This window comes from Panthera leo, chromosome B4 (assembly GCF_018350215.1).
Source record: "Panthera leo isolate Ple1 chromosome B4, P.leo_Ple1_pat1.1, whole genome shotgun sequence".
Lineage (NCBI taxonomy): Eukaryota > Metazoa > Chordata > Mammalia > Carnivora > Felidae > Panthera > Panthera leo.
In genome coordinates this window covers 60,226,803-60,239,450 of record NC_056685.1, presented here as the reverse complement: position 1 = coordinate 60,239,450, position 12,648 = coordinate 60,226,803, and the positions used below count along the sequence as shown (strand labels likewise).

The 12,648-nt window shown below is 35.0% G+C and overlaps 1 protein-coding gene across 2 annotated transcripts in view; it reads right to left on the bottom strand.

Moving 5' to 3' along the window:
• Nucleotides 1-12,648, bottom strand: part of ARNTL2 (aryl hydrocarbon receptor nuclear translocator like 2) — a 121,854-nt gene that overhangs the window by 73,310 nt on the left and 35,896 nt on the right. The window contains exon 2 of one of the 2 annotated variants that reach the window (XM_042946136.1): nucleotides 6,534-6,684. In XM_042946136.1, coding sequence (XP_042802070.1) covers nucleotides 6,534-6,684 — 151 coding nt within the window. The remainder of the gene's footprint in view (nucleotides 1-6,533; nucleotides 6,685-12,648) is intronic. The other variant, XM_042946137.1, reaches the window with a different exon arrangement.

The following is a 12,648-nucleotide window of genomic DNA, read 5'->3' as shown; positions in this document are numbered from 1 at the left end:
AGAAAGCAAGCTCAAAAAAGAAAATCTAACCTTATGCTTAAAAGAACTAGAAAATGAGAAACAAAGCTCAAGGTGAGTAGAAGGAAGGAATTAGAAGGAAGTTGAGTAGAAGGAAGGAAGAATAAAGACCAGAGCAAAAACAAATGATAGAGAGACTAAGAAAAAAATAGAAAAAAAAAAATCAATAAAACTAAGAGCTGGTTGTTTGAAAAGATAAACAAAATTGATAAACCCTGAGGCAGACTCATCAAGAAAAAAAAAGAGAAAGGACCCAAATAAAATCAGAAGCAAAAGAGGAAAAATAAGATCACAGAAATACAGAAGGATTATAAGAAAACACTACAAAAAATTATATAGCAAAAATTATTGGACAAGCTAAAAGAAATGGATAAATTCCTAGAAATGTACAATCTCCTAAAACCAAATCAGGAAGAAAGAACATGTGAACATACCAACTACTAGTAATGAAATTGAATTGGTAATCAAAAATGACCAAAAAATAAAAGTTAAAGACCTGATGGATTCACAGGTGAATTCTACTAAACATTTAAAGAAGAGTTAATACCTATTCTCAATCTATTCTAAACAGAAAAAGGGAAGCTTCCAAATATATTCTGCTAGGCCAGCATTACCCTGATACCAAAACCAGACACACACACGCACACACACCCACACACAAACCCCTACAAGCCAATATCTCAATATCTCTGATGAATATAGATCCAAAAATTCTCAACAAAGTATTAGCAAACTACATTCCACAATACATTAAAAGGGACCACTCACCACAATCTAGTGGGATTTATTCCAAGAATGCAAGGATGATTCATTATTTATAAATCAATCAACATGATAAACCATATCAACAACACTAAGGATAAAAATCATATCATCTCAATAGATGCAGTAAAAGCATCTGACAAAATTCAACATCCATTCATGATGAAAACTCTCAACGAAGTGGGTTTAGAGGGAACACACCTCAACATAATACAGGCCATATATGAAAACCCAGAGCCATCATCATACTCAGTGGTAAAGAACTGAGAGATTTTCCTCTACAATCAGGAACAAAACAAAGATGTCCACTCACCATTGTTATTCAACTAGAAGTCCTAACCATAGCAATCAGACTAGAAAGAGAAATAAGAGGCAATCATATCGATAAGGAAGAAGTGAAACTGTCACTATTTACAGATGACTTGACATAACATAGAAAACCATAAAGGCTCCATCAAAAAACTATTAAAACTAATAAATTTAGGGGCGCCTGTGTGGCTCAGTTGGTTGGACAACCAACTTTGGCTCAGGTCATGATCTTGCACTTTGTGAGTTCGAGCCCTGTGTCAGGCTCTGTGCTGACAGCTCAGAGCCTGGAGCCTGCTTCAGATTCTGTGTCTCCCCCTCTCTCTACCTCCCCTGCTCACACTCTGTGTCTCTCTGTCTCTCAATAATAAATGTTTAAAAAAAAACTAATAAATTCAGTAAATTTGCAGTATACAAAATATACCAAAATCTGCTACAGTTTTATACACTAATAACAAACTAGCAGAAAGAGATTTTAAGTGAACAACCCCATTTAAAATTGCACCAAAAAGACTAAAATATCTAGGAATACACTTAACCAAGGAGGTGAAAGACCTGTACTCTGAAAACTATAAGGCACTGATGAAAGAAATTACAGATGACAGAAATAAATGGAAAGATATTCCATGTTCATGGAATGGAAGAATTTATATTGTTAAAATGTCCATGCTACCCAAAGCAATCTAAAGATTCAGTACAATCCGTCTCAAAGTACCAAAAGCATTTTTCACAGAACTTGCACAATCCTAAAATTTGTATGAAACAACAAAAGACCCTGAGTAGCCAAAGCAACCTTGAAAAAGAACAAAAGTGGAGGTATCACAGTTCCAAATTTCAAGATATACTACAAAGCTATAATAATTAAAACAGCATGGTACTGGCACAAAAACAGACACATAGATCAATGGGACCAAATAGAGAGCCTGGAAATAAACCCACCATTATATGGTCAATTAATCTATGACAAATTAGGCAAGATTAGGCAATAGGGAAAAGAGAGTATCTTCAACAAATGGTTCTGAGAAAACTGGACCTCTCTAACACCATTCAGAAAAATAAACTCAAAATGGATTAAAGACCTATATGTGAAACTTGAAACCATAAAAATTCTATAAGAGAACATAGGCAGTGATTTCTCTGACATTGGCTGTAACAATATTGTTCTAGACATATCTCCTAAGACAAAGGAAACAAAAACAAGAATAAACTATTGGGCTACATCAAAATAAAAAGCTTTAGTGCAGCAAAGGAAACCAACAATATAACAATTGTTGTTATATCACGGGAGGAGATATTTGCAAATGACTATCTAATAAGGGGTTAATATCCAAAATATATAAGGTATTTATACAACTCAACACCCAAAAAGCAAACAATCTGATTTAAAAATGGGTGAAGATCTGAATAGGCAGTTTTCCAAAGACATACAGATGGCCAACAGACACAAGCTAATCACTAATCATCAGGAAAATGCAAATCAAAACCACAATAAGATACCACTTTCCACCTGTCAGAATGACTAAAATTAAAAAGGTAAGAAATAACAAAAGTGTTGGCAAGGATGTAGAGAAAATATCATGCACTATGGTGGGAATGTAAATTGGTATAGCCACTGTGGAAAGCAGTATGGAAGTTCCTCAAAAAATTTATAACAGAAATAACATATAATCCAATAACTCCACTACTAGGTATTTACCCAATAAGACCAAAACACTAATTCAAAAAAATACATGCAGCCTTATGTTCACTGCAACATTATTTACAATAGCCAAAATATGGAAGCAACCTAAGTGTCCATCAATAGAGAAGTGGATAAAGAAGTGGCATACACACACACATTAGAATATTACACCACCAAATAAAAGATGAGGTCATTTGCAACAACATGGATGAAGCTAGAGGGTATTTTGCTAAGTGAACTAAGTCAGACCAAGAGAAAGACAAATATATGATTTCACTCATGGGGCACCTAAAAAACAAAACAAATGAATAAACAAAAAGTAGAATCAGACTTATAAATACAGAGAATTAATGGTTGCCAGAGGGAAGGATGGGCAAAATGGGTGAAGGGGTGTAGGAGATATGGACTTACACTTATAAAATGAGTAAGTCATAGGAATAAGTGGCACAGCATAGGGAATATTGTCAATGATATCGTAATAGGGATGTATGGTGACAGACTGTAGCTATGTGATAAGCACACCATAATGCATAGAGAAGTTGACTGTGTTGTGCATCTGATACTAATGTAACATTGTGTGTCAATTATAGTTAAATTTAAAAAATGGTACAAAGATGTGGTATATACATACAATGGAATATTATTCAGCCATAAAAAGAAATGAATGAAATTCTGATATATGCTGTAACACACATGAAATTTGAAAATTTAATGCCCATAAGAGACTCTTAAAAACTGAGAACAAACTGAGGGTTGATGGGGGGTGGGAGGGAGGGGAAGGTGGGTGATGGGTATTGAGGAGGGCACCTTTTGGGATGAGCACTGGGTGTTGTATGGAAACCAATTTGACAATAAATTTCATATATTGAGAAAAAAAAAGAAAATGTAATGCCCAGTGAAATAAGCCAGATACAAAAGGACAAACATTGCATGACTCTACTTATATAAGATATCTAGAATAGGCAAAATCATAGAACTAGAAAATATGCTAGAGGTTACCAGGGACTGAGGGAAACGAGGTATGGAGTATCATTATTTAATGAGCACAGAGTTTGACTGGGGTAATAACAAAGTTTTGGAAATAGGCAGTAGTAATAATGTAACAAAACAAAACACTGTGAACATAATTAATGCCGCTGAATTGTATAGTTAAAAATGGTTGAAATGGCAATTTTTATGTTATATATGTTTTACTAAATAAAAAACGTACCAAGGCCAACAATTTTTTTAAATGTAATTTGATCAAGTCCTCTCATCCTTAAAATCCTTCTGTTTTCCTGACTGCATGCAAGATAATTTCTATACTCTTTGGTTCAACAGATCTCTTTACCCAGTCCACGTGCATCCCTCAAGTCTCATAGCTCACCCACCTCTGTGTACGCCCTCTGCTTTATTGTGCAAACCACATCTCCTGATTAAAAGAGTGTTATTTCATATTTCGTGCCCTGTGCTTCTGAACAGTTCTTCCTTCTATGTAAAATACCTCCTTTACTCCTGCAGAGAATGGCTCACCTCCATTCTTCATTTACAACTTAGCTTAAGTCAACCTCTGCAGGAAGCTGTCCTTCCCTACTGATCCCAATCTCATTTAAATGCCCAATTGTCTTTGTTGCCAAAGGACCCATGGTGTATGTTATGACAGTTATCATGTGTAATAGTTATCTGTACCTTTCTAATTTGTACACGTTTCTTTTGTCTAATCTGTATTTCTTCCTCCCAGTCTACTGGGTGTCACATAGTAGGTACTCAAGAAATTGTAATGACTACATTCCAGGGAGTCTTCATCCATGACCATTTTAGAGAACCAGCTCTCCATTCAAAACCAAGAGTGCTGCAAAAATGGTAACATTCTCATACATTCTTTGTTTAAAAATACCCAATATTCTGAGGCTCCACCAACGAAATCAACTTCATATCTACCGAACGGCTTTCACACCCTGAGTCTCTGGGAAAAATGCTACACAATTAGTATTTTGTAAAACCTATAAAGTACTTTGACATCCATCATTTCATCAGAGGAATGGAATATGGTGGAATGAAAGAAGGATTGGGGCAGAATGGAGAAGCTCTAAGGTAGATAATGAGCAAATCAGTGGGGTGTATACTCTCTTTCGACTCTCTTCCTCTTCACCTTCTTCAAGTAGGAATTATGTCAGGTCGAATTCCAGGACTTACCTGCTGCCACTGGTTGCTGATATTTATTTCTTTGTTGAAAGAAGATAGGTAAAAGGGTACTGAGAAAGCTTTTCCACCTCTTTTTTTTTTGTCATGATTCCTGACATGGAAGAAAGGAGGTCTTGGGTCACCTACCCATACATGTTGGGAAATGGACAGCATAATTATCCTCATGTGCTAGAAGTAAGCTACCCTATCCAATTGCAGAGAGACAGGAAACAGTGTAATGAAGAAACGACCACACTAACAATCAGGAATTCTAACTAGTTGTGTAATGTTAGGCAAGTCACTTGATATCTTTGACTCCTGATTTCTTCAGTTTCTAAAATGTGGGCAATTGGCTAATCTTTAGTGTTGTCTTCTGCCAAAAGATCACTATCTGTCAGTATTTTGCATGTTTCTGTTATTTCGCCTACCAATGACCCCATTTCCCCATTCATTCCCCAAACCACTGTAAGGTCTCATCCATGCCCCATATGTGACATAAAACTGTGTTACCTCTAGCGCTCACTGATCTACTTCAACAGCCACAATCTTATTTGGATCCTAAGAAAGAACAATGGTGCTTATGATTCTGAAGAAAAAGAAAGAACATAAAACTTATAATCAATCACTTCTAGCTTGAGCTGAGTGGGGACTACAAACTGATCAGCAAACAATGCCAGACAGTTACTTGGTCAACTGCAGTTATTTTTTATGACTATTCACATTACTGGGAGAGTATAAGAGAATACAGACAACCTGTAGATAACTTTCAAGTCAATTAGAGGGGGGCTGGGAAGTACACTGGTACTTACATTTGAATAACACTGATTCTGCTGTCTTGGGAATTTTAGCTAAATTATAAAGTATATTGGGAAAAACAGGCTTAAAAAGAAGTAGAATGTTTCATTATGTTCTCATCTTGTCACCCTACTCAAAAATTTTCCCTTCTTTCATGAAAAACTGTCATCAACTATCATATTTATGTAAAGTACCAGCCTAAAATGGAGTACTCTAGATTGCAATATTTACCTTGCCTTATCAATTTCACCATACAAACCCTAGCTTTGGGGAGTTCATTAAAGAATATTTGGGGGCTGTGAGCTGTATTAATGCAACAAAAGAAACAAGGAGATAGAAAGTATCCTCAACATTGGCTTTATTATCTATTTGGCTTAATAAACATGGAAAATAAGAGTTTTATATGATTTAACTGACCACAGATAACCAAGGGCTGGTTATTATATAAATGATGAGTAAGGCAAGAAGCAATGTGGTAATTATTATTTTAAGTGCATGCAGGAAGATGTTCTCTTCATAGTTAAGCAATTCAAATAGGAAGGTAAGTATCTTGATATGACCATAAATGTTAAACAAATTAACCTTATGTTCCTTTATCTTTCAAATTCCAGCTGACTCCCCTAGATATCTACTACGCTTCAGAATTCGATGGAAAAGTTCCAGATCAGACAGTAACAGAGGAAGCAATTGGGTGGAGAAATAATTGTCCCCATCCGTATGTCACCATGTAAACTGAAAATCATCAGTGATTTGCAAAGTAATCTTTTTCTTTTTTCCTTAGAATCAAAGATTTCATAAATTCACTTACTGGGATGGGTCTGAATCACTTCCTTTTCGTTTTCTTGGGAGCTCTGTCACATGTGGGCTGAGGGATCCGATAGCTGTTGGTTTTGTCCATGGGCTTACATAACTGGAAACCATGGGAGCAATGCACTCGTTCTTTTCTATCAGCATTCTATCTATGACAGATAAAGCACAATAGGACATCTATCTTTAACATTAACTTCCACTTTATACATATCCCTATCACATTTTAAATGGCTTTACTATCTTGTTATTTTAAAGATATCACCTAAATAACAACATAACATAGAATTAAAGACAAATTACATACACTCAAATATTAGAAATGTATTTGTTAGTCCATATTTTAAAGCTTATTTTCCCCATTTAATTGTAAAAGAATTGTAGAAAGTATAGAAAACATAGAAAAGTAGAAAGGAAGGGGGAAAATCAAATGTCACCATTCTGCTATTGTTAGAATCTATGTTTGTTTTCACTGTCACAAATATATATTATGGTACCAAAAACTTTTTATCTACTGGTTATTTTATTTGCATAGTATCCCAGAAATGAGTTAACAAGGTCAAGGGACATGAATATCTTTAACCCTAAGTTGCTAAATATGACAATAAAATCCTTTTTGTATAAAACGTGGCTTATCAGATGTTTAATAAAATATAAAAATCAAAATCACAGAAATAAAAATAACCTATAGTCCAAAAGTGGGCCTCCCTGAATAACTATAATTCCCTTACTAAAATATAACAAGTTTATATTTATATCTATAAGTTACAACATAGACTGAAAATGTGTAAGTAGTATTAACAAGGAGAATGCAATAACTCTACAATAGTGGCAGATTTTTAATACATCTCTAGCAGTAACCGATAGATCAAGCATTCAAAAACAATGATATTGAAAATTTAATCCACACAATAGGCAAGTTTGGTGTAATAGACATATACAGACCACTATCCCTAGGAGCTTCAAACCCATTGTTTGTTTTGGGTACACATGGAGCATTTATCAAAATTAACAATATACTGGACAAAAAGCAAGTCTCAACAATTTCAAAAGACTATCATACATCAAACATTTAGTGACTTGGTGTAATTATGCTAGACACCAGTAACAAAAAGATAACTAGACAATCCCTGTATCTTTAAAAATTAAAAAATATACCAATAACACCTTCAGATAAGGAAGAATTCAAATATAAAATTATAAAATGTAACTAAATAATAATAATAAAATATTATACATCAAAATATGTGGAGATAGTGAAAGCATTACTTAGAAGGAAATTTTAACCTTTATCTTAAGAAATTAGAAAAAGATATGTAAAATCCAAAGAACTAAAAGAAATACAATGCAAACAATTGCACATCAAAAAGCCACACATGGATTCTTCTAAAAGACTGTATCTCTAATAACTCTATGGCAAGATTTTTCAAGAAAGAAAGAGGACGTAAGTAAATATAAGTGAACATGGGTCATAATTTTAGATGGTCTGGAGATTTAAAAGACCATTTTTAAAAGATTTAAAAAGATTTAAAAGATTAAAAATCTCATGAACATTCTTTTCTTTGAAGTTTATTTTGAGAAAGAGAAAGGGCATGCACACACACACAGGGGAGGAGCACAGATACGGGGAGAGCAAGAGAATCCCAAACAGGCCCTACACTGTCAGCGTGCAACCCAACACAGGACTCGATCCCACAAACTATGAGAACGTGACCTGCGCCGAAATCAAAAGTCAGTCACGTAACCAACTGAGCCACCCAGATGCCCCTCATGAACAACATTCTAAATATTTGGAATTTTAGATAGAATGAAAAAATTCCTAGAGAATTTTAACCAACAAAAACTGAAGCTAAAAAAAACAAAGACCTGAATATCACTATATCTTTCTTACACAACTATTCCAATATACAGAAAAAGAAGGAATATATTGGCCCCCAACTCTTTTTTAGTGAGGATTTCATAATTTTAAAATTAAAAACCTGACAATGTGAGTACAATAAGAGAAAATTACAGGGTATCTCATTTATGGACAAATACAAAAAATCTTAATAAAATGTTAGCAAGATTCAGATATGTATAAAAAGAATCACCCAGGATGACCAAGATAGTTTTATTCCAGGAATACAAAACTGGTTTAATATTAATAAATCAATGACTATGATTAACCAGAACAACAGATTAATGGGAAAATGTGATTATCTCAATAGATATAGAAATATTAATGAAGAAATACTGAAAGCGTGTTCTTTAGAATCAGAAACAAGAACACCTTTTACTACTACTCCTTTTCAACACAATAGTAGAAGACTTGCCAGTGTAGTAGGGAAAGAAAAAGAAATACGAGGTTTAACAATTGGGAAGAGGGGCGCCTGGGTGGCACAGTCGGTTAAGCGTCCGACTTCAGCCAGGTCACGACCTCGCGGTCCGTGAGTTCGAGCCCCGCGTCAGGCTCTGGGCTGATGGCTCGGAGCCTGGAGCCTGTTTCTGATTCTGTGTCTCCCTCTCTCTCTGCCCCTCCCCCGTTCATGCTCTGTCTCTCTCTGTCCCAAAAATAAATAAAAAACGTTGAAAAAAAAATTAAAAAAAAAAAACAATTGGGAAGGAAGACAAATGTTTTTTGCTATTACTGATAAATCATATGACTGAGTATATAGAAAACAGAAAATAATCAACAGATAAATGATTAAAATTAGAAAGTGTAGGGGTGCCTGGGTGGCTCAGTCCGCTGAGCATCTGACTTTGGCTCAGGTCATGATCTCCCCATTCGTGAGTTCAAGCGTCGCGTCGGGCTCTGTGCTGACAGCTCAGAGCCTGGAGCCTGCTTCTAATTCTGTCTCCTGGTCTCTCTGCCCCTCCCTTGCTCCTGCTCTCTCGCTCTCTCTCTCGCTCTCTCTCTCTCAAATAAACATAAAACAAAATAAAAAAAAGAAAGTGTAGCAAGTTGGCTATCTATAAGATCAATATATAAAAATCAACTGCCTTTCTATTCACCAGTAATAAAAATATTATTTACAATAAGATACTTAAAAAGACACAATTTACAATAACCTCAAAAAATATACAGCACCTAAAGAAGAAATCTAATAAAAGTGTGTAAGATCTTTGGGGTGACTGGGTGGCTCAGTCAGTTCAAAATAAACAAAAAAGATCTGTATAAGGAAAATATAAAAATTTATTTAAAACAGTAAAAAACATCCATGTAAATGGGAAGATATGCCATTGGATTGGAGTCCTCCATATCACAAAGTTGTCAATTTTCCTAAAATAGATGTGTAATTGAATTCCTCTCAAAAGACTTTTTTCTGGTAGAATTTCATAAACAATATAAAATGTATATGGAAGTGCAGTGGGTCATGAATAGACAAGGAAGGTGGAAGGACTTGCTGTATCAAATATCAGGACATTCATAAAGCTATAGTAATTAAAGTATAGACAAACCAAAGGAAAAGTAGAGAGGGCCCAGACACGTATAAATGGACATCTGCTAAATGTCTGAGGTGGCATTTCAGGTCAATGTGGGGAAAACAGCTTTTTAGTAATTGGTCCTAGGCCAAGTGGTTTTCTCTATGGAAAAGAATAAACCTGGACCCCCTACCTTATACCAAATATAAAACCCAATTCCAGCTGGAGTAAAGACCTAAATATAAAAGGTAAAAATGTAACAGAAAAGACTCTAAAGGAGAGACAGTATTTTATTGGTGGGGAAAGAACTTTCCAAAACATAAAAAGAAACACCAATAAAGACTGATCAATTCAATCTTCTTAAAATTAAGTTAATGTTGATCAAAAGATAACTATAAAGAAAATGAAACCACAAGCCACAAACTGAGAGAAGATATGTGTTACACATATAAACAACAAAGGGTTAATATCTAGACTGTCTAAAGAATGCCTTTGCGTCAACAAGAAAAAGCAACAACACAGTAGAAAACTGGATAAAAGACTAACAAGCACTTCATAAAAGAATTCCAATTGTCAATACACAAATGGAAAGATAACTCAATCTCATTAGCAATTAGGAAGAGCCAGAGTAAACAGTGGTGATCTACCCATCCCATGGCTACGATGGAAAAGTTTGAGGACACCAGATGTAGGTGACGATGTGGAGCAATGAAATGAAAGGTTGATGCTTTGCTAAGTGGGGATGTAAATCGCTACAACCGCTTTGGAAGCCACTTTTGTTATTACCTAAAAAATTGAATATTGCATATAACATATGATTCAGCATTCCAGGTCTAGGTACATAGTGAAACTCCATGCATATGAGGAGACACGTACAAGCACTGCTTGTAGCTGAATAACAAAAACAAAAACCTGAGAAAACTGGAAGCTAAATTTCCATTGACAGAAATATAAACTGTTTAGCTACTAAATGAAATATTAACAGCAGTAACAATGAATGAAGTACTGATATCAACATGGATGAATCTCAAACTAGTAATGCTGGGCCAAAAAAAGTGACAGATAAAAAACCTATAGCATATTTTTTTAAAAAAAAATTATATAAAGTTTAAAAATAGGTAAAACTAATTTTTTTTTTTTTTTTTTTTTTTTTTTTTTTTTTTTTTTTTAGCAATACCTACAGAGGTTGCCACACTATATAGAAAAGCAAAGGAACACTTAACACAAAAGTCAAAAGTCAGAATTCTCTTTGGGAGAAGAGAAGGTGCATCTGGATTCAATTACTGAAGGACACACAGGGGCATCTAAGGAATTTGTGTTCTATTTCTTAACCTGGGTGTGAGTTCAGATTTTTTTTTTAATTTCTTAAACTACGTATATAATTTTTACAAACCTCTATAGGTTACAGTATATCTCACAATAAAGAAGTGGGGAGAGGGGCAACCTGGGTGGCTCAGTCGGCTGAGTGTCTGACTTCAGCTCAGGTCATGATCTCATGGTCGTGTGAGTTCGAGTCCCACATCGGGCTTGCTGCTGCCGGCCTGTCAGCACAGAGCCCACTTTGAATCTTCTGTCCCCCTCTCTCTGCCCCTCCCCCCACTTGCGCTCTCTCAAAAATAAATAAACATTAAAAACAAAAAAACAAAAAAAGAAGTGGGGAGAATAATTTTATCAATGATTGTTGGCCACTTGGGAATTAAGTTTCTGATTTTTGGTCTTGCAAGACTTCTAGGCTTGGACTCTCTTAATGGGAACGATTCAGGATCACCAGATACACATGAGATTAATTATGATTTCAGCTACCAGACTTCAATCTGATGGACTTTGAATGGCAGAACACCATCTGTCTCCACAGAAAATGTGGTGAGTTTCTTACAATAAGTGACAAATCAAGGGGAAAAATTCACCAACTATGAACCATGGTTTATACCAGACCCTTCCATCCACCTCCAGCCTCCAACACACTCAAGCAAGCACACGGTTTCCCTCACATAAGTTCAAAACAAAAATAAAGATATTTTTGCCTCTCATTCTAGGAAACATGATCTTCATATTTCAATCCTACTGCCTTACTAACTTTTAAAATAAGAAATGGACCATCTTTAGACTGGCAGAATAATATTCTTCTTTTCACAAAATCAAAATCTAAACCACTGAGGGTCTTTAGTTGTATGTTCCCTAACGAGTGGGGGAGTACTGCCCCCTAATTAGCTATGTCCCATCAAATTTGGCTATGTCAGTAGAAGTGAATTCAAAACAGAGGGCTTTCATTAAACAAAAGGAAAATATGGGTTAGTGGGACTAATTAGTTCTGAATGAAAAGATCACACAGATTTTTGTTAAAAGGTGACTCACAATTTAAAGAGTGAAGATTTCATTTTTAACCTCCCAGTTTACTTTCAGCCTCTCATTTAGAAGATGAGACCATGCGTTGAGGAACTGAAAGTTAATTCTGCTTTTGTTGAACCCATTTTGAAGGTGTATCCTTCAATATTTTGATACTGTCTTTCCTCACCAAATTGTTACCTCTCAATGGCGAAGATAATATATGTTATTTTTTTCAAGAAAAATAACATTTATACATTTCTATAATACTATTTTCCTATTAAAAAATTTTTTTGCATATAGTTGACGATGTGACATTATAGGTGCACAACATAATAATTTAACATCTCTATACGTCATGCTATGCTCACCACAAGTGTCATTACCAT